This window comes from Canis lupus, chromosome 27, assembly GCF_003254725.2.
Source record: "Canis lupus dingo isolate Sandy chromosome 27, ASM325472v2, whole genome shotgun sequence".
In the NCBI taxonomy this organism is placed as follows: Eukaryota; Metazoa; Chordata; class Mammalia; order Carnivora; family Canidae; genus Canis; species Canis lupus.
The window spans coordinates 2,926,415-2,948,201 of record NC_064269.1 but is presented as its reverse complement, the minus strand read 5'-3'; the positions used below and the strand labels follow the sequence as shown (position 1 = coordinate 2,948,201).

The 21,787-nt window shown below is 60.8% G+C and overlaps 2 protein-coding genes across 3 annotated transcripts; both read left to right on the top strand.

The window, feature by feature from the left end:
* Positions 1-2,534: 2,534 nt before the first annotated feature.
* Positions 2,535-9,737, top strand: ATG101 (autophagy related 101). Of its 2 annotated transcripts, XM_025458825.3 has the most exons (4): positions 2,535-2,654; positions 3,702-3,808; positions 6,516-6,842; positions 9,036-9,737. In XM_025458825.3, the coding sequence occupies exons 3-4, from the start codon at positions 6,591-6,593 to the stop codon at positions 9,438-9,440; spliced, it is 657 nt and encodes a 218-aa protein (XP_025314610.1). In that variant the 5' UTR covers positions 2,535-2,654; positions 3,702-3,808; positions 6,516-6,590; the 3' UTR covers positions 9,441-9,737. The 2 variants fall into 2 exon arrangements, with proteins under 2 accessions (XP_025314610.1, XP_025314611.1); XM_025458826.3 differs by lacking the exons at positions 2,535-2,654; positions 3,702-3,808 and adding an exon at positions 5,743-5,896.
* A 1,795-nt stretch (positions 9,738-11,532) lies between these two features.
* On the top strand, positions 11,533-15,147 carry SMIM41 (small integral membrane protein 41). The gene is made up of 2 exons (XM_035707290.2): positions 11,533-12,303; positions 14,804-15,147. The coding sequence occupies exon 1, from the start codon at positions 12,003-12,005 to the stop codon at positions 12,276-12,278; it is 276 nt and encodes a 91-aa protein (XP_035563183.1). The 5' UTR covers positions 11,533-12,002; the 3' UTR covers positions 12,279-12,303; positions 14,804-15,147.
* The last annotated feature ends 6,640 nt before the right edge of the window (positions 15,148-21,787 follow it).

The window sequence follows — 21,787 nt, the reverse complement described above, 5'->3', positions numbered from 1 at the left end:
ATGAAGTCAGGATAGTGGCCTCCAAGGGGTGTAGGGTGTCAAGGGTAGAGGAGAGCTCAGCCACTCCCTTCACTGATCCCCTCGGCCACCCAGGGCTGGTTCTCACCTCCTTGGGCCCCCCTTTTTTGGCTCCTCATACACTCTCTCCTCGCAGCATTTTATGCTGATTCCTCCTGGTTAAGTCCAGGTGCAGCCCGAGGAGGCTGCTGGTCTGTAAGGTAGGCAGCTCTCTCACTCCTGAGGCTGGGGTTACCCTGAGGCTGCCAGGGGACAGGTAGCTGCACCTGGGATGGAGACAAACCAGAGACCGAGGCTGCACAGGGACCCAACTGCGGAGAGGAGGAGGAGGAGAAGGAGGAGGAGGAGAAGGAGGAGGAGGAGGAGGAGGAGGAGGAGGAGGAGGAGGAGGAGGGTGGGTAGGGAACTGATGAGGAGGGGGAAGGGTCAGCCAGAAAAGGAGTGGTGTGGTGGTTTAGAAAACCTGGTGGGATTTAAAAACAAAAACAAAAACAAAAACAAAAACAAACCTGGTGGACCTGGGGATCAAGCCTCCCGACACCCTCCCTGCTCAGTGGGGAGCCTGCTTCTCCCTCTCCCTCTGCCCCTCCTCCCACTTGTGTGCACACACTCTCTCTCTCAAATAAATAAAGTCTTCAAAAATAATTAAAAAAAAAAAACAAGAAAAACAAACCTGGTGGGAGGGTGTCTGGGTAGCTCAATCGGTTAAAGTGTCAAAACTCTTGATTTTTGACTCAGGTCATGATCCCAGCGTCGTGAGACTGAGCCCTGTGACTGGCTCCGTGCTCAACTCAGAGTCTACTTGAGATCCCCTTTCCCTCTCCCCTGCTCCTCCCTGCATCAAACTCTCTCTCTTCCCCCTTTCTCTAAAACAAACAAATAAATAAAATCTTTAATTGAAAAAAAAAAAAAAGAAAAACTGGTGGGAGAGGGGAAGCCTAAAGGGTGGGTGGGTGACACTGGTGTGCTGGAGCCAGCTGGCACTGGTGCTGGAGACCCCACTGTACCTCTGACGATCAAAATGTAATCCTTCATTCATTCTGGACTCTGCACTCAGTGACGTCCCGTAGCTTCAAATCAGACATCGTAGAAAACAACAAACACTAAACTGATCAAGGCATTTTCCCACTAGAGAGCAGGCTTTGGAGTGGGGTGCACCGGAGAACGGTGGTGCGTGGGGAGGATCAGGGTGGAGGAACCATAAAGAAACCCCCTGTAGTGGTATGGAATCCTGCATTTGAACCCCAGGCTCTGCTACTTACTGGGTGACCTTGGGCAAGTTATTTAACCTCTCCCAGCATCAGTTTCTGTTTCTTTTCTTTCTTTTCTTTTTCTTTCTTTCTCCTTCCTTCCTTCCTTCCTTCCTTCCTTCCTTCCTTCCTTCCTTCCCTCCCTCCCTCCCTCCCTCCCTCCCTCTCTCTCTCTCTCTCTCTCTCTCTCTTTCTTTCTTTCTTTCTTTCTTTCTTCTTGTTTCAGAGAGAGAGAGAGAGAAAGAGAGAGCCAGCATGAGTGGGGTGAAGTGGGGGGGAGAGGGAGAGGGAAAGGAGACTCCCTGCTGACCAGAGAGTCCCACACCAGGCTAATCCCAAGACCCTGGGATCATGACCTGAGCCACCCAGGTGCCTGCGGCGTCAGTTTCTTTATCTGCCTTCTAGTATCGATCGTTATCAGGCTTAAATTTTTTGAAAAAGATTTTATTTATTTATCCATGAGGGACACAGAGAGGGAGGCAGAGACACAGGCAGAGGGAGAAGCAGGCTCCCTGGGGGGAACCTGCTGTGGGGCTGAATCCCAGGACCCTGGGGTCATGACCTGAGCCAAAGGCAGATGCTCACCCGGGGGGCCACCCGGGCGCCCCCAGGTTTGAATCAATTCATATGCATAAAGCGCTTAGAATCCTGCTCTTTACCTTGCGCTCCACGAATGGTACCTATTGTTATGTTGAGAGAGAAGGTGTGTGTTAGGAAAAGGAGCATCTTGGTCCTCGAGTAACTCGGCTGTGTGTGGGGTGGGGCTTGCGGGGTTCTGGGGGCGCTCAGAAAACAAGGGGTAAACCTCGGCCTGCCCCGGGCTTGCCATCTGGGCGGAAAAGCAGAAGGGACGCGGCACTAAAAATGCACTCATTCGTGTAGGGCTTTACATTCCGCAAAGACCTCTGGTGGGAATTCTCTCTCGTGAGCCTCACAACAGCGCCCCATTCATAGAGGAGAACATCGGAAAGGGTGAGTGACGTCAGGAGGCTCCCACGGGTGGGGGGCAACGGCGGAGTGAGGCGCCCTGGGGGCTGTCCCCAGGTGGGCCGCGGCAGCCCGCCGGGCGCTCCTCTCGCCGGCGCCCCGGGCCGGGAGGCTGCTCCGCGCACTGCGCAAGCCGAGGCCTGGCGGTGCCTCCAGCGCCCGCCTCCCGCCCGCCTCCCGCCCGCCTCCGACGGCCCGAGGGCTCCGCGCCGATGACTCCGCTCGGCCTCGGGGGGCGACCGAGAGCCCGCGGCCCGGCCCGGCCCGCCTCCCGCCTCCCGCCTCCCGCCTCGTCTCTATGGCGGAAGTGCGGGCCCGGCGGCGCCCGAGGAGCTCGCGGCGGGGAGTGGGCCCGTCCGCCCCGCCGTCCCGTCCCCGCCGAGGCCCCGCGGCCGGCAGGTGACCCGCGACTCGGGAGGGCCGTGCGCGCGGCCGGGCCGGGCGGTGATCGCGCACCTGCCGGGGGCCCCGGGGGCGAGGGGGGGCCGGGGGGCGGGGGAGGGGCGGGGGGAGCCTCCGGGGAGCGGGGGGGGGAGCGGGGGACAGGGGGGAGCGGGGAAGGAGCCGGGGGGGCAGGGGAGGGGCGGGGGGAGCCGCCGGGGAGCAGGGGGGAGCGGGGAGGGGGCCGGGGGGGCAGGGGAGGGGCGGGGAGGAGCCGGGGGGGAGCAGGGGGGAGCGGGGAAGGGGCCGGGGACAGGGGTGAGCGGGTAGGGGCCGGGGGACAGGGGAGGGGCGGGGGGGAGCCTCCGGGGAGCAGGGGGGAGCGGGGAAGGGGCCGGGGGGGCAGGGGAGGGGCGGGGAGGAGCCAGGGGGAAGCGGGGAAGAGGCGGGGGGGCGGGGGGAGCCGCCAGGGGGCGGGGAGGGGCGGGGTGGGGAGCCGCCGGGGAGCAGGGGAGCGGGGGTCGGGGAGGGGCGGGGGAGCGGGGGGGGCAGCTGCCGAGGGGCGGGGGACAGGGGTGAGCGGGGAAGAGGCAGGGGAGGGGCGGGGGGAGCCGCCGGGAGCAGGGGGGATCGGGGAGGGGGCCGGAGGGGCAGGGAAGAGGCGGGGGGGCGGGGGGAGCCGCTGGGGTGCAGGGGAGCGGGGGTCGGGGAGGGGCGGGGGGGGCAGCTGCCGAGGGGCGGGGGGGCGGGGAGGGAGCCGCCGGGGGGCGGGGGGGGGGCCGGCGGGGGCTGTGGTCGCGCTCCCGCCGGGAGCCCCGGGGGCGGGGGGGGGGGCGAGGGGGCCGGAGGGAGCCTCCCGAGGGCGGGGGGTGGGTGCAGCTCCTGCCGTCCGCCCCCTGCCCCCTTCCCTGCGCGGCTCGCGGGCGCTCCCCGGGCATCCCTCCCCCCCTCCCCGTTGGAGGGAGCCAGGGGACCCGCGCAAGGCCCTCCCTGCGCCCGCGGCCCTCCCTGCGGCCCCCGCCCCGCGTCCGACGCCGACGCCGAGCCTTCTGTGTTTGCTCCTAGGCCACCCCCTGCGCTCAGTCGGGGCGCACCTGCCGAGGGGACACCTGCGCGCGGGGAGCAGCCGGGACCTGGTCCGCGCCGGAGGGACCCGCGCTCGGCCTGTTCGGGTAAGTGGGCGTGGGGCTGCGCTGGCTGCAGCCTGGCCCTGTGCTCCACCTGGCCTGGCGGTGGGGGTGGGGGGAGGGGCCGCACGAGCTCAGGCCAGGGGTGGTTTGCTGCGGGGTTGGTGGGGTCGGTCAGTGCCGACTTCCTGGAGGAGGTGTGAGAATGGGGGAAGGCCCAGGGCGAGGGGCCGAAGTAAGTGGCCTGGGTGAAGGTTTGTGGGGGACACCGGAAGCAGGGGCAGCTGGGCCCGGGCTGGGAGCCTCGCTGGGGGGGGGGCCTGTTTAGGGAAATCTTACTAGAGGGCAGAAGTGAGCAGGAGAGCAGGAGTCCCCAGTGCCGGCCATACCAGCCCAGCAGCCCCTGGAGGACCTGGAGCCTCTGGGTCACGCTGAGTCATCAAGCCGATGCTTTGTACTAGGTCCCAGGCACCGGGCTCCCAGGGATGAGTAGGGTCCAGTCCTCGCCCTGGAGGATGTGTCTGTCTAGTGGGAGGGCCAGGACGGGAGCACGCGGTGAAGAGAGGTGACGAGAGGACTGCCGGGACAGGGAGGCCCGGGCCGGTACCGGGCGGGAGGCAGAGCCAGCTGGACCTCGGGCCGTGCGGAGGCTGCCTCGTGGTCACTGCTGAGCGCCGCTGTTGAGTGGAGATTGAGACGAGCTGAAGTACACCTGGAGGAAGCTGCCAGATAAGATGTGGCAGCCAGCGGCCAGCTGGCGTGGGTGTGGGGCCCGGGGACCTCTACCCTGTGGTAGGAGTGGGCGGTGATGGTCCAGGTACCTGAAAGGCCCATTAGTGGAAAGGGGGTGAACCTTACTCTGTGTGGCTCCTCGAATCAAAACTACGGCCAGGGGAACCCTGGGTGGCGCAGCCGTTTAGCACCTGCCTTTGGCCCAGGGCGCGATCCTGGAGACCAGGGATCAAATCCCACATCGGGCTCCCGGTGCATGGAGCCTGCTTCTCCCTCTGCCTATGTCTCTGCCTCTCGCTCTCTCTCTCTCTGTGTGACTATCATAAATAAATAAAAAAAAAAAAAAAAAAAAAAAACTACGGCCAGCCGTGTGAAGCGCTGCGGGTGGCTTCCTCCTGTACAAGGAATGGCTGAGCAGAGCGGTCTCAGAATGGGACGGTGCGCTGGGACGGGTGGTGAGCTCCCCGTCAGGGCAGGTTTGTAAGCTGAACACTCGGCAAGAAATTCGACTGTTTTCCTCCTCCTTTGGGGCTCATATTCAGTTGTTTACCAAGGCCTGGTTCTCAGGTGTGTTCTGGCCTTCGCCCTCAGCCCACCAGTTCTGTGTCATAGCCTGTGTCCTCTCTGCCACCGTGATAGTAACGAATTATAGTGGCGGAGGATACTTAGTGTTTCCTACTTGCCAGGTACTGCTTTAAAACTGCTTTGCAGGGGCTAATCCCTGGGACAGTCCTTTCAGGGTAGCTTTTATAGATCCCGTGTATATAGATTTGGGAAACTGAGGCACATGGGAGTTAAGTAGCTTGTCCAAGATCACACAGTGAGCCAGTGGCAGAGCCGGGCCATCTAGCTTTAGAGTCACTGTTCTTAACCACTATTCTGGTGTGTTTTATATACGTGATTTTATTTGATCCCCACAAGAATCTGTATTTACAGGTAAAGCACATGTAGAGAGGGTGAGTGATTTTCGTGAGGTCACAGAGCTAGGTACAGAGGAGCTGGGGTTCCACCCGGGACCATTGGACATGACCCCCCCCCCCCCACTCTGCACTTCACTGCCCCGCGTCCCACGGCGCTGCGTCTGTAACTCCCTCCTTTTTTTTTTTTTTTTTAATTTTTATTTATTTATGATAGTCACACACACAGAGAGAGAGAGAGAGAGGCAGAGACACAGGCAGAGGGAGAAGCAGGCTCCATGCACCGGGAGCCCGACGTGGGACTCGATCCCGGGTCTCCAGGATTGCGCCCTGGGCCAAAGGCAGGCGCCAAACCGCTGCGCCACCCAGGGTTCCCTGTAACTCCCTCCTGATGCGGCTTCCAGCTGGACCTCTTCTTGCCCAGCCCTTCTGCCTTAAATCTAAAAGTTTTTACCCTGGAGGCTGTGGCTGGCCCTGGCACCGGGTGAGATTTGGGGTGTGTGCATGTCAGTCAGGTGTTAGAGCCCTGTCTTCATAGTTTTTACTGATTTCTCCAAGCAGTTTCTGGCCGCAAAATAGTTGAGAGCCATCCTTCGCCTTGTGTCCTGAGTTAACTTTCTGACACGCAGATCTGATCTTGGCACAGCAGGGCATTGACCCTCCACCGCCCTCAGCAGGGTCCGGATGCCTTAACCCGGTCATCCAAGGCCCAGGCAGTCAGGCTCCAGGCTTCCTTTTCCTTGTCCTCCCGCCTTGTGCTCTGGCCGCTCAGGTAACATTACCTGCCTCACTCTAGCGCTGCGGCTTCTCAGGGGCAGGGGCCCTGCTTGCCTCGAACGGCCAGTGCCTGACGGCTGCTGCACGGGGACCGTTTGCCGTCCGCTGCGCTGGACGCCCTACTGAAGTCAAGCCTTTGCTGTTGTTTGCTGGTAGCTTTGGAGCTCCCTTCCCCTTCTCCTCCCACGAGCCTTCCGATAGTAGGCCTTGTCGGGATGCAGAGAAGGGCCAGCAGAGGCAGAGGCTGGCTGGGCCGGGAGGAAGTGGACAGGTAACCTGTGGGTCAGTGAGAAGGTGTGAGCTCTCTGACCTGGCTGCTCTTGCAGGGTGGCCCCTGGCCGGGGTGAAGCTCCCCGTCTCGGTTCCCGTCCCCCGCCCTGGTGTGGGCTGCTGGCCTCAGGATGAACTGTCGCTCGGAGGTGCTGGAGGTGTCGGTGGAGGGGCGGCAGGTGGAGGAGGCCATGCTGGCCGTGCTGCACACAGTGCTGCTGCACCGTAGCACAGGCAAGTTCCACTACAAGAAGGAGGGCACCTACTCCATTGGCACCGTGGGCACCCAGGATGTGGACTGTGACTTCATTGACTTCACCTACGTGCGCGTCTCCTCCGAGGAGCTGGACCGTGCCCTGCGCAAGGTTGTGGGCGAATTCAAGGTAGGGGTGCAGCCCGGCGGCTGGCAGGGGGTCCTCAGGCCAGCCGAGCCTCCCTGGGTGCTCAGGTCAGGCTCTTCCGTCCCAGGGAACAGGGCGTTCAGCGCTCCCTGCGGGGAGGATGGCTGTGGGCGGCATGGCGAAGAGGCTGGTCCAACCTGCCAGGGCAGGGGAGCAGGAGGGCCCTGCAGCAGTGATGTGGGGGGCCCTACGGTGATCGTTGCCCCCATGGGCCGGGCCTTCCGTCTGCTCCTCTTCCCTTCAGCCATCTGGGTCTCCCCCGGGAGATCCCCTGAGCAGGAGGCTTGCTGGGCTCAGGTGACAGCCCTGTGGTGGCCCGTGGGCCGAGTGGCACAGGTTTGCATGTGCCCGCCCCTGTGGGCCTGGAGGAGGGTGCGAGGGACACTGCTGCTGTGGGTGCTGGTCACCTCCGGCGGTGTGAGGCTGATTTTTTATTGGGTTTTCATGCAGGGTTGCAGGGTTGCACTGTTCCCGTGAGGGGCTGTTTTAAATTCTAGAGTGCGGGCATTTTTGTAAGGTGCCGTCTGTGAGCTCATGGCTGACTCCACTCCCCAAACGTTTGGAGAGTCCTACGTGGTGCTGGCAGCATGTGCTCACGGCGGGACGTGGACCCTGCCAGGCCCCGGGTCCCCCGCCCAGTCCCTCGGAGACCAGAAAGGGTAGGTTCACAGGAGTCTCTGAGTCCTTGAAGGGCGGCCGTGCTAGTCGCTGTCTGTCCGCTGGACGCCTTGTAAGAGGCCCGTAGGTACGATGGCTAAGAGCCTGGAGGCTGGAGCCCGAGTGTGTGACCTTGGACAGGTGACCTCACCTCCCGGCCTCGGGGTCTCTGGGTGAGGTTGGACTGATAATGGCACCTGCCTCAGAGGCGAAGACACTAGGAGGGTCAGGTGAGCCGAGCACGTCAAGTGGTCAAGTGCAAGTGCGTGAACCAGCTGGGCCCGCAGTTAGCATTCCAGGGGGTTGGCGTTAGGACCAGCTGAGGTCCGGGGCCTCACTTTGTCCACAGAGGAGAGAACTAATTCCTTGGTGGACAGTTCAGGACTTGAGGGAAGCATCTCTACCCTCCGAGCTGGCCCCAACTCCCATGGAAAGGCGCTGCAGGGGCCTGGCTGCCCTAGGAGGAGGAATGGGGCCCCCACCCCTGGAGTGAGGGGATAGCCCGAATTACTGGGTGCGGTGCTCTCGTTTGCTTCCAGAGGAGAAGACGGAGAAGCCAGGTCTGCTCTGTTCTTCCCTTCCCCCTTCGTTTTTTTTTTTTTTTTTTTTTTTTTACGATATTATCTATTCACAAGAGACAGAGAGAGAGAGAGAGAGAGGCAGAGACACAGGCAGAGGGAGAAGCAGGCTCCATGCAGGGAGCCCGACCTGTGACTGGATCCTGGGTCTTCGGGATCAGGCCCTGGGCTGAAGGTGGCCCTAAACCACTGAGCCACCTGGGCTGCCCTCCCTTCCCCCTTTTATTCCTGGTTCCCTCCCTCCCTCTCTCCCTCTCTCCCTCCTTCCCTCCCTCCCTCCTTCTCTTCCTTCCTATTTATTTGAGATAGAGAGAAGCAGACTCTGTTGAGCAGGGATTGCTCCCTCCCCACCACAGGCTTTAATCCCAAGGACCCTGGGATCATAACCTGAGCCAAAGGTAGATGCTAAACCGACTGAGCCACCCAGGCGCCCCTTAGTTTCCTTTTTTCTAGTTAAGGATCATGGGGCTTTTATTTTTTTTTTTAAAGATTTTACCTCTTTATTCCTGAGAGACACACAAAGAAAGGTGGGGAGAGAGAGACAGAGGCAGAGACACAGGCAGAGGGAGAAGCAGGCTCCATGCAGGGAGCTGGACGTGGGACTCGATCCCAGGACCCCGGGGTCAAGACCTGGGCCGAAGGCAGGTGCTCAACCGCTGGGCCGCCCAGGCGCCCCTAGAATCATGAGGCTTTAATCTCCTCTTCCGATTTTCTTGAGAGAGATTTTGTTGGTTTGCTTGGAGCACTCGAGTTTAGGCCGACGGTTTGCTGTGTCACTTCACAGGAGTCCTTTGTCCTCTGGAGGTCTCATTCCCTGCCTCCCTGAAGGACAAATAAAGCTAGGAGAGCCTCATTCCCTGGGGTGTAGGAAGCAGGCGCTCCCAGGGACCCAGCTTCTCCGAGGCCTTGGCCTGCTCATCTGTTACCCCTCCTTCCCCAGGACGCGCTGCGCAACTCTGGGGGTGATGGGCTGGGGCAGATGTCCCTGGAGTTCTACCAGAAGAAGAAGTCTCGCTGGCCTTTCTCCGACGAATGCATCCCCTGGGAAGTGTGGACAGTCAAGGTGCACGTGGTAGCCCTGGCCACAGAGCAGGAGCGGCAGATCTGCCGGGAGAAGGTGGGCGAGAAGCTCTGTGAGAAGGTCATCAACATTGTGGAGGTGATGAACAGGCACGAATACCTGCCCAAGATGCCCACGCAGTCGGAGGTGGACAACGTGTTCGACACGGGCTTGCGGGATGTGCAGCCCTACCTCTACAAGATTTCCTTCCAGATTACTGATGCTCTAGGCACGTCGGTCACCACCACCATGCGCAGGCTCATCAAAGACACCCTGGCCCTCTAGGCCTACGGGGGCCATGGGCTCTCCTGGATGGCTTGCAGACCTGGGCTTCTGGGGATCGTACTGTTGGGCCCTTGGGGCTCTGGAACCTGCTCCAGGTCCTTGAGGAGACTTGGAATGGCCACCCCTGGCTTCCTTGTTCTGCGGTGGCCAATCTTTGGTCATCCCTCTAACCTTGGCTAATGGTCAAGTCTGGGCTTCACTGTCCCTCTAGGGCCCTATTGGGGGGTCTCCCTTCCTCTACTGTATGGAAGAGCCATCGCTAGGATGCTGAATAAAGTTGAGAATGTGTTTAGCTGAGCCGTCTCTCCCTTGGCTTGTGTTCTGTCCTGGAACATCAACACTTTGTGGCGGACCTGCGAGGATATAGGTGTGTGTTAAGGCATTATTCCACCATGAAGGGGGGGATGGGAGAGGTTAAAGCTGACCAATTCTGTACCTTGTTGGACATTCACATAAGCCCGTGTTAACCACCCAGGTGTCACTGCGGTCAGTCCTATGAATGATGACACATCTGGAGCTGTTACTTTTGGATAGGATTGCTGTTTCTTCTCGCTTCCTCGGGAAACTGTAACATCCCTGCCCTTTTATTATCTGGTCCTGTTTGACGATGGCTTCAGAGAGAATCTTCTCTGCCTTCATAGAGCACATACAGCTCCCCATGTGCACCAGAAAGCCCATCGAAAAAAAAATTTTTTTGACGCCCAGGTGGCTCAGCGGTTGAGCGTCTGTCTGCCTTCAGCCCAGGGTGTGATCCTGGGGTCCCGGGATCGAGTCCCACGTCGGGCTCCCTGCATGGAGCCTGCTTCTCCCTCTGCCTGTGTCTCTGTCTCCCTCTCTCTCTGTGTCTCTCATGAATAAATAAATAAGATCTTTAAAAAAAAAATAAAATTATTTTCTTCTTAATGTATCATGAGAGACCCACAGAGAGGCAGAGACGTAGGCAGAGGGAGAAGCAGGCTGCCTGACGGGAGCCCGATGTGGGACTCGATCCCAGGACCCCAGGATCATGACCTGAGGCGAAGGCAGACCTCCAACCACTGAGCCACCCAGGTGCCCCCACCAGAAAGCTCAGTTAATTGGGGGTTTCCTTCTCTGGAGAGAGATTGGCCCACTTGAGATGGGTGTCTGATGACACTTCCTCCAGGTCAGGCTGGCCCTTGCCGGTTGTTAGGACACTGCTGTAACACTCATTTCTGCACTCGAGCATACTCCAAATCCGTGAACTCCTCCTTGTGTACTTCTTACTGATTTATTCTCTAATTTATCATACTTTTTGGCTGTATATGGGCAGTTCCACCCGGCTAAATGGGGTGGGGGGTGGCGGGGTCGTGCCCGTGGTCCTGGAGCCAGGTAGGTAGCCGGGACGGCCAGGAGTGTCTGCAGATCTCTCCCATTCCAAGCCACCTAGGCCCTGTGCTAGTTCACAACAGATCTTGTGAAGTCTTGCCCTTGATCTCTGGGGCATTGGGAGAACTCAGGAGGTTCTCAGGGCTTTGGAGATGGGGAAGGCCACTTCCCAACAAGTCCTTGATGGTGTGTAATCCCTACCTGGCCTGCTGCAGTCTGGGGATCATCTTTTCCTCCAAGCTGGCCATCAGCTAATCCCTCCTGAGTGGTTGGTTGGCTGATAGAGCTGTTTGTTGGCCATCACTTTGTTTTTGAAGAGAGAGCTCAAGGTTGCTGCCTTTCAGGAGGGTCTTCCCTCCATCTCAGCTTTTTGAGACTCTTACTTTCCTGCAGCCAGACTCTGCTCCACCTGCACGACCCCAGCTTCACGGTGGGACACCCACCTGGCAGTGAGGTCCCCTTGGTGGACAGGACTGGAACCTTTCCATTCCTTTTGGCATTATGACTTCCCAGACGTAGGGGACTGGTTTATTCAAGGTGGGAACAGGAGCCCTGGTGACTCAAATCCACTTTCTCATCTGGACCTCGGGCCTGAGCAAAGAAATGAGGGGTGAGGGGTGGGGGGTGGGATTAGGACTTGAAGTTCCCCTCCCCTCCATCTCCCCTTGCTGCCGTCCCAAGGAGGCATTAACCTGCTTGTGCAACTCCAAGGGGCTCCCAGGAGGACTGATGGAGGAGTAAGGATGTGCACCCCTTAGGTCCTGGAGGCTGTCCTTTGCCTCCTGTTCCTGGGCCACCTGGCAGTATGGGCCTTTGGCTCCAGGACGCCCCAAATCCTTGCTTGTCTTGTGTCTTGCTTAGTGGGGCAGCACTCCAGCGCTCTGAACGGCTTTTTTCAGGGTTCTGAGGGTGGTGCTCTCTTGACTTCCTTTGCCAAGGGACAGGGAAAGCCTTGGGGACCGGACCCCGGTTTGGCTGGTTGGGTGCACGGGCAGGATTCTCACGCGTGGGTGTGGAGGCCTTCGGGACAGGAAGGAGCCTGGGCCATAGTCCCCACCGGAGGAGCCAGAGCGCTCTGCGCGCAGGGTGGGAGCCACGGCGCCTGGGATCCGCCCCTTGGGGACCTCCCTGCGCAGCAGCCGAGGCCCGCCCGCCGGCTTGGGCTCCCGCACATCTGGCCCTCCCCGCGCACATCTGGGCAGCCGGCGCCTTAGCATGAACGGCTCCCGGGCGGGCGCTGCGGCCCCAGCCACCTGGCTGAGCTCCTGCTGCAACCAGTCGGGGGGGACGCCGGAGCCCCCCGAGGGGCCGCGCGTCGTGCAGGCGGCCGTGCTGGGCGTGCTGTCGCTGCTGGTGCTCTGCGGGGTCCTGTTCCTGGGCGGTGGCCTCCTCCTCCGGGCCCAGGGCCTGACGGCCTCGCTGGCCCGAGAGCGGCGCGCGTCCCGCGAGGCCGAGCCCGGCGGCGCCAGCGGAGGCGAGGACGACCCCTAGGGCCCTTGCGGCGGCCGCGACGCAGGTGAGCCGGCCGGTGGGGCTGTGCACCTGCGGCGGGTGGGGCCTGCAGCCCCCCAGGTGGGCCGGACCGAGGGAGTGGCGGGCGGGTGACCTCTGCAGCCCTCCGAGCGCACCTACCCCGTGGGGCTCTGCTCCAGCCCCACCTGGCGCGCAGGACACGGGGACTCGGCGGCCGGCCCCCTGGCTTCTGCATCCTCCTCCTCCTCCCCTTCCTCAAGCTTGTCCCTAGAAGGGGGTTTGGGTAAGACTCCTCACTGTGGCCTCCCCTTAGAGGCAGGCGCGGGAGCGTGGGTCCTGTTTTTATGGCAGAGCCAGGGGCCTGGGTGACTCTGAGGGAGGGGGAGGGAGGGGTTGGCGGGGACCCCCTCCCCCAGCCCCTGACCCTGCGTGTGTGGAGGGGGGCAGGTGTGGCCCCAGCGAGGAGCCTTGTGGGGAAGGTGGTGGATGGCAAGCTTGCTGACAGCCGGGGGGCCTCAGAAGCACGTGGCCGGAGGAGGCTGGCGCTGAGGATTCCCAGCTGCGCTGGCTCCATCTGGCTCTCCCGCCCCTGACTCTCCAAGGACAAGAACCATCTGGAGTGAAGGGCCTGGGTGGCCTAAAGGCAAGGTAGTTCCAGGCCAAGGCCACCTTGGGTAGAGCCACGGCGCTTGGGCAGGGAAGCCCTCTGGGTCCCTCTCCTCTGCTCAGCGTCACACCGGTGGGCCCCTGGGACGTTTCTGTGGGGCTCTTCTTGGGGGGCGCCTCTGACCCGTTGCTCACCAAGGGCAGAGGCCAGGTCCCAGCTCCCAGCTCCCGGGGAGGCTGGTGAGGGGAAGGTGAGGGCACGCACAGGGTGCGGCCGAGCAGCTGTGAAGCTGACGAGGTGTGACCCCGGCACCGAGCAGCCCGGGGTTTAGCGCTAATCCCAGGCAGTTGTGCCGCGCTGGCTTCGCTGAGCTGTGGATTTCTCACCTCAGGGACGCCACTGCCACCCCCTTGGAGAGAGGGCTGGCCAGGGCAGTGAGGGGGGGCGGTGTGACTCCTCGTGCTGCTCCACAAGGGCAGCAGCTGGACCTGGGCGACACTGGCCACCTCCCCTTGCTATGTGCCCGAGCAGGGCTGAGAATGCCCTCTTTATTGCATCCGGGCTCATTCGCCCCCTTGCCTGGTACCATCCTGGTGTTCGTCTACCCCTTCTCCACCCTGTGCTCTCCTCTCCTTCCCCAGCTGGGCTACAGGAATTTCCATATCCACTGTGAACCCTTCATTTTGCAAATGGGGACGTTCAGAGAGAAGTGGCAGGCCCAAGTGAATGACAGCGCGAGAGCTGAACCCTGGGGCTCCCTATTCGGAGCTGGAGGGTCCAGCATCCCTGAGTGAGAAACCCCCCACCCCTTCGGTTACTCCTGCTCTGTCCTCCTTGGTTTCCCACCACTCCCCGAGATGCTGATACAAAATCCTCTCTCCGTGAAGGAAGGAACCTTCACATGCACACCCCCATTCGGCATATGGTTTCTGGGGCTGGAACCCCAAACCCCCACGTTACTGCCTCCTTCCCGACCCTTCTTCCCCAGTGGCCTCATTACATAGCCTTTTATTGCTGGGTACAACCTTCCAGCTGCTGGCAGCTGTTCCCCAGCCGGCTGGGCTCAGCTCTCGGGCACGATCCTGAGGCTGGGGGCAGGCTCCGAGGGTCGGCTGGAACATGTATCTGTGGAAGACACGCCAAGTGGACAGAGCAGAGGGATGGGAGGTGACGGTGATGACTTCTGGATCAGTTTGGATTCAAGTCTGGGTGCGGGGAGGGGGATGGAGAGCTCTGGTGGAGGAAGGGCTGTGTCCCAGTGGCATGTGTCTGCTGGAGGGGGGAGGTGTAGGCAGAGGCTTTCTTTATCCAACCTCCTGCCTCTGCTGTCCCTTCAGCTCAGCGCTTGGAGAGCCGGAGCCGTGGCCTGTGCCGGGGACCTCGGTGTTCCTGAGGGAAGATACTGAGATGTTTGCTAAGGAACTCTGACCCTGGCCAAGGCTGTCAGACTGAGTGGGGAGGGAAAAGATTCAGGAAATTGAGGAATGAGTGCTGCTGTCTTGCCATCTCTCAGGCCTCAGGTTGGAGTGACAGGTGGGGGAGTGGGTGTGGCCCGAGTGCCAAGGAGCAAGGCTGGGCATCGGGACCCCCAGCACGCTCCGTTGGCCTGCACTCCTGTGGCCCATGAGTTTCGGCATGAGGTGGAGAGGGCTGTCAGGCATTTATCCAGCGCATTCCTCGGCTCCCACGTGGTACAGCACCCTTTGCAGCAGAGATGGGGCGGGGAGGGGGACTCTCTGTTACAGATTCTCGAGCCTTGCTCAGCCTCGCATGGTCTGTCTCGCAGAGAGCTCCGTCGCCAGCCTGCAGTGCCAGGGAACTCCTGCTACCTTTGGTCCCTGAGCCGTGCAGACGAGCCTGGGAGAAGGCTGGATTGTGGGGAGGCCTCCCCCTGGGATCCTTGCACTCAGCCCTGCCTCTGGTTTGCTCCCTTCAGCCTCCTGCTGTACCCGTGGACGTGGGCCTGGGAGGTCAGCGCTCCAGGAATGGGGGAGCCCCCTGAGCATCCGCTGCACGTCCGGGGCGCCGCGGTGGACATACATCCTGGATGCCCAGCGCAGCAGATGCTGGCCATGCCCCCCGACTTGCAGGCCTCCGAGGACAGGAGTGCAGCCCCTGTCCCATCTCTGGTACCGGGCTGCTGTGGTCCGACAGGCCACTGACCTGTCCCAGCCGAGGGCTGTGGGTCAGTGTTGGCCATTTGCAGACGCCGGGTGCCCCAGCCCTCAGCCATGCCTTATCACTTCCCGTGGCTTGTTATTAAATACGTTGGTAATGCAAGTTCGGGGTACGCAGTCTATGTTTCCAGCTCTGGACGCTTGGCATCAGTGGCAGCGGCCTACGAATGCCACCCACCGTCCAGGTTGAACTGTTTCTAGCTGATCCTGAAAGAGCAAGCCCAGCCTCTCTGCCCCGGCCTCTCCTAGGGGTGGCTGCTGCCCTTCACACCCAGAGCCAGTCTCTCCAGGGCGGCCGGGAGGCTCATGCCAGCGCTCGGCTGCCCCCCTGTGGCCGGTGTGGGCGAGAACCCCACCCGCTGCCGCCGCTGTGTCGGGGTGTCAGTGCAGCCCTAACTCGGGGTGCTTTGAGATGACAGGGGGTTTTGTGAGCATGTGACCGACTTATAGGCTGTAAAGCATCCCGAACCTCCGTCCCATCATCTGTAAAATGGGGGCAACAGTGTCCTTGTGAGGATCAAACGGGTAATGTGCTTGTCCATAGATAAAAGGGTTTTTTTTTCTTTTTAAAAAATATTTTATTTATTTATGAGAGACAGAGAGAGAGGGAGAGACACAGGCAGAAGGAAGCAGGCTCCACGCAGGGAGCCCGACGTGGGACTCGATCCCGGGACCCTAGGATCATGCCCTGAGCCAAAGGCAGATGCTCAACTGCTGAGCCACCCGGTGTCCCAATAAAAGGTTTTCTACCTGGTAATTATCATGGGATGGTATCCCCCCTGCCTCCCCTCCCCCTGACCTGCCCATCCCCTCTGCCTCCCCACCCACCTGCCCATCCCCCTGGCTCCTCTACCCCCTCACCTGCCCATCCCCCCTGCACCCCCTGCCCCCGACCTGCCCATCCCCAGAGAACAGATGTAGAACTGGCCACCCTGTTCCTGGGAACACTTCAGTTCTTCATCTTTTCCCTGAGTGTTCACTGGATGGCTGACTGCTCTGTGCCAGGCACGCCCTGGGACCTGAGGGTGAGCAGGTGAATGACCCGGAGCCCTTGCCCTTGCCCTTGCGGAACTCCCAGTCCAGTAAAGAGCACTGCTCACCAAACTAAAGTTAAAATAGACAGTAAGTGGGGCACCCGGGTGGCTCAGCGGTTGAGCGTCCGCCTGCGGCCCAGGGTGTGATCCTGGAGACCCGGGATCGGGATCGAGTCCCGCATCGGGCTCCCTGCAGGGAGCCTGCTTCTCCCTCTGCCTGTGTCTCTGCCATTCTGTCTCTCTGTAACTAAAATCTTAAAAAAAAAAAAAAAATAAGTAGTGCCCAGCATCGACAGAGCCAAGAGCAGAGAGTGACCTGCCCATGGAGAAGGTGGTGTGCTGAATGGCCATGCACAGGGGTGAAGAAGGGGAAGAAGAGCGTTCTGGACAGAGGTGCGGAGGGTGTGGGGCTGGGGGTGCCCTATGAGCAGGGAAGGTAGAGCAGAGCGTGAAGGGAGCGGAGACCAGAGGGTGGTGGCTGCGGAGTAGAATTTCCCTGGAGGTAATGAGGCGGCTAGAGGGTTTCAAGCTGCGAACGGATGCGGTAAGATCTGGATCTCAGGGGATTGGGAGGAAAGTTGGTGGGCGGGAGCAGACTGGACAGGAAGGAGGCCGTCATCACAGCCCGGCAAAGGAGTAGTGGCCTGGACTAGGGTGGAAAGCAAGGGGACAGATCCCAGGGACATTCGGGGTTCAGGCTTTGGCCACTAGTTGGATGTGAGGGATGAGGGGGAAGCAGGAGGGGAGGATCTGGCTCCTGCCCTGAATCACTGAGAGCCTGGAGACGCCTACCACCCACTCAAGTGACGTGATATCTGTTAGGACTTTTTTGGTCTGAATTTACCAGAAACCCAAATGATAGTTGGCTTGGGCAGCAGGAATTTATTGGGCCTTGTGACTGAAAAGCTTAGGGGTAGCTCTGGCCTCCGCCTGCTAGGACTCCAGTCTCAGACGATGAGCAGCCTTGATTTCTCCTCCCTCCGTGGCTTGGTCCACTCTCTGTGGTCAGCCTCTGGCAGGGCGGTCTAGTGGTCAGAGCAAGGGCTTGGAATCACACAGCTGTCACCACGTTCACTAGCAGTGGGATCTGTGCAACGTACTTCATCCCTTGGTGGCTTGATTCCCTCCTTTTTATTTTATTTTTTATTTAAAGATTTTATTTATCTATTCATGAGAGACAGAGAGAGAGAGGTGGAGACACAGGCAGAGGGAGAAGCAGGCTCCCTGCAAGGAGCCTGACGCAGGACTCGATCCTGGGTCTCTAGGATCACGCCCCGGGGGGAAGGCAGGGCCAAACCACTGAGCCACCTGGGCTGCCCATTTTATTTTATTTTTAATAAATTTTTATTTATTTATTTATTCATGAGAGAGAGAGAAAGAGAGAGAGACACACACAGGAGGAGGGAGAAGCAGGCTCCATGGCAGGAGCCCAACGCGGGACTCGATCCCGGGACTCCAGGATCATGCCCTGGGCCAAAGGCAGGCACCAAACCGCTGAGCCACCCAGGGATCCCCCCTTTTTATTATTATTATTTTTTTTATATTTATGATAGTCACAGAGAGAGAGAGGCAGAGACACAGGCAGAGGGAGAAGCAGGCTCCATGCACCGGGAGCCCGATGTGGGATTCGATCCCGGGTCTCCAGAATCGCGCCCTGGGCCAAAGGCAGGTGCCAAACCGCTGCGCCACCCAGGGATCCCCCCCCTTTTTATTTTTTAAAAAGATTTTATTTATTGGGCAGCCCGGGTGGCTCAGTGGTTTAGCACGGCCTTTGGCCCAAGGCATGATCCTGGAGACCTGGGATCGAGTCCTATGTCAGGCTCCCTGCATGGAACCTGTTTCCCCTTCTGCCTGTGTCTCTACCTCTCTCTCTGTTCCTCATGAATAAATAAAAATTTTTAAAAAGAAACCCTTTTAGAAAGATTTATTTATTTGAGAGAGCATGTAGGGGCAGGAACAGAGGGAGAGGGGCAAGCAGACTCCGTGCTGAGTGTGAAGCCTGACTCGGGGCTCAATCCCATGACCCGTGAGATCAACCTGAGGCAAAACCACGAGCTGGATACTCAACTGACTGAGCCACCCAGGCACCCGATTCCCTCCTCTTTAGAGTGGTGAAAGGCAGTGCCTAGCTAGTGCTTATTTATTATTATTATTATTATTTTTAAAATTAGGATGAATGAGAGCCACACACCGGTGCCCGGCACAGAGCAATGCACAGTAAGTGCTCATCTTATTCTCTCAGCCTCCACGTGAGGCAGGACGCTGGAATTATGGCCTCTCAGGTTCAAATCTATCAGGAAAGAGAGGGGGGGTCATCTCTCAGGTCAATCAGGCCAAGACCCTGGAGCAGCTGAAGGGGGGCGGGGGGAAGCTGTTTGGCTGTGTACTCACCCTGAAGTCCCATGCTTCGAGGATAGAATGATCTAGGCCTCAGTCACATGTTCTACTCACAGTGTGTGTGTCTGTGTGTGTGTGTGTGGGGGAATGTCAAGACACCCCAAGGGATCCCTGGGTGGCGCAGCGGTTTAGCGCCTGCCTTTGGCCCAGGGTGCGATCCTGGAGACCCGGGATTGAATCCCACGTCGGGCTCCCGGTGCATGGAGCCTGCTTCTTCCTCTGCTTGTGTCTCTGCCTCTCTCTCTCTCTCTGTGTGACTATCATAAATAAATAAAAATAAATAAATAAATAAAAGACACCCCAAACCACAGGGCCCTAAGGAAGGTGGTGTCCTCAGCAGATTTAGGCCTGTTTCAGTCCTGGGGTGACCAAAGGCTGGGTGGCCATAAGCCAGCTCGTGCGTGGCTGCTGCAGATAGGGGCCCCAGGCGGAGGGGCCGGCTCAGGAGCCCAGTTCTGGTGCCTTGAGTTGGAAGGGGAGCTGTCAGGTGGACAATTGGTGTACGGGGCTGGGCGCTCCGCAGAGAGAGAGACCTGGACCATGATGTTGCCAGAGACAGAAAGTGGAGCTGTGGGAACAGGTCAGGTTTGAGGGGGCCATTGGGGCAAGGTGCGAGGAGGCTGAGCCTGGCAACCCGCAGGGCACCACTTAAAGGCTCCGCAGAAGAGGGGCTGGGGCGGAGGCAGAGGATGAGAATCCACGGAGGGACGCGGGGGGAGCTGGCTCTCCTGGCGGTCAGGGGAGAAGCAATTTCGGAGCCGAGTGGGCGCCCCAGCAGCTCTGGTGTGTGTGTGTGTGGGGGGGTTGGCCTCGCCAGAGCCCTTGCCCAGAGCAGGTGGGGAAGGCTTCTCCCTGGATCCCGGGCCAAGCTGAGCTGCCCCCACCGCCCTCTGCCTCGGAGGCAAGGAGCCCCCAGTCAGAAGAACGTGGGAATGCGGTTCCCTCTGGTGACCGGTGACCCCACCTTGAGGGAAGGGCGGGTTCCTTCTGTCCAGCACCCTCCCTTGTGCCGCTGTGCCAGCGCTCACCACGCACACGTCTTGCCGAGGCCAAACCAAATGCTGCAGAAGGAGGCTCACGATGCAACCTCATCCTATTCTATGCGGGGCCTCCGACCCGCCACCCCGCACAGCAGACAGGCTTCCCTGAGTCCTGTGTCCCCCAGGAGGGTGGCCGCTCAGCCACCCCCCACCTGTGAGTCCTCCACCTGCTGGTGGCCCAGAGCCACCCTGCCTGCGGGGCTCCTGCTCCAGATGCTGCCACCTCGTGCGCTCAGACGTGTGGTCCCCTGACCTGCCCAGCTCTCCCTCCTCGTTGTCCTCGGCCCCCACCCGGCCCCCACCGCCTGCCCCTCCAGCGGGCTGCAGTCCAGGAGCGTCACCTCCACTTCCCCGGGGTCACTCCTCCCGCGCCCCTCCCCCCTCGCTGGAATCTCAGCCCTGGAGGGATGCAACTCCCCGACCTTAGAATTTAGGCCCGAGGGCTGCAGAGCGCCTCCCAAGAGCATCACAGCCCGGGGCGGGATGAGGGCGCCAAGGCCGGCCCCCCGGGGGCGCTGGCCACCCTGGGCCTCACTGCAGCGGGCTCGGCCTCCCGCTGGGTCCCAGCCTTCCCCACTCTCGAGCCCCCCCCCACGTCCCCTGCCCTCCGCTCGGGCGTCCTCGCCACCTGCTTCTCCTGCTTCTCGACCCCGCCTCCGCTTCAGTCCGCGGGTCTGCGGGGCACGTCCTGGGAGCCAGGGGCTTTCGGGGGACCCCCGTGCCCTCCCCGTGCAGAGAAGGCCCCTCCCCTCCCACCGCCCGCCCGGGGCTGCTGACGGGCCTCCTCCTCCCCCTCCTCCTCCGGCCCGAAGCACACTCAGGTTTCCTCCGCTTAAAATAGCCCCCTCGGCCCCCGGGATCCTAGGGTGACCGCCCCGCGCCTCGGCCCGCGCCGCCGGCCTCTCCAAAGGGGGGACCCGCACCTGCGCCCGGTCCCGGCCACCCCCGCGCACCCTGCCCGGGTCCCGGCTGGTGCCGGACATCGCCCACCTCGGGGGACGGCGCGGGCCTCGGTTCTCCGGGTTCCTATCTCAGCGGCCCCGCCCCTCCCCCACCGCATCCCTCCCCCACCGCGGCCCCGCCCCCACCGCGGCCCCTCCCCACCGCATCTCCCCCACCGGGGCCCCTTCCCCACCGCATCCCCACCGCGGCCCCGCCCTCACCGCATCCCTCCCCCACCGCGGCCCCTCCCCCACCGCATCCCTCACCGCGGCCCCGCCCCCACCGCGGCCCGCCCCCACCGCATCCCTCCCCCACCGCGGCCCCTCCCCCACCGCATCCCCACCGCGGCCCCGCCCCCACCGCATCTCCCCCACCGCGGCCCCTCCCCCACCGCATCCCCACCGCGGCCCCGCCCCCACCGCATCCCTCCCCCCCAGCTTCTGCAGGAGGCTCCGGGGCCCCGGAGGCGGGCAGCTGTGTCCGTGGGCCCCGCTCTGGGTGCGCCACTTACTCCGCAACGGAAATCCTCTCCCTCTCTCCCTCTCTGTTTCTCTCTCTCTGTCTCTCTGTCTCTCTGTCTCTCTCTGTCTCTCTCTGTCTCTCTCGTAAAATCGAGGCTGCTCACAGGCAGTGCGGGTCTGGCTCCCGCGCTCGCCCCCGCCTCGGGAGTCCCGGGCCCGCCCCTCCTCCCGCCCCGCGGCCTGGACTGTGCCCTGGGCCTTCCTCCTACCCTGCCCTCCCGCCTCGGGTGCCCCCCCCCGCTTAAATTGCCACCTCTTTGCCACGACTCTGAAATGTCAGCCGCCTTCGTTGTCATGGGGCGTGGTGTTCCCATGTGTGTCCCCATTTCCAAATCTCTTTCTTCTTATAAAGACACGGGTCACGTTGGATTAGGGGCCCACCCTGTTCCCGGACGACCTCATTTTTTTTTTTTAAGATTTTATTTATTTATTCATGAGAGACACAGAGGGAGGCAGAGACACAGAGGGAGAAGCAGGCTTCCCACCGGGAGCCCCATGTGGGACTTGATCCCCAGACCCCAGGATCTGTCCTGAGCTGAAAGCAGCCCCTCAACCGCTGAGCCACCCAGGCATCCCTCTCCAAAGACCTCATTTTAATTCAGCTAACCACGTCTACAATGACTCTGTTTCCTAATAAGCTCACATTCTGGTACTGGGGGGTTTGGGCTTCAATATATATATTTTAAACATATATTTTTTTTTCTAAGATTTTATTTATGGGGCGCCTGGGTGGCTCAGTCGGTTAAGCATCTGCTTTCGGTTCAGGTCATGATCCCAGGGTCCTGGAATCAAGTTCTGCGTGGGGCTCC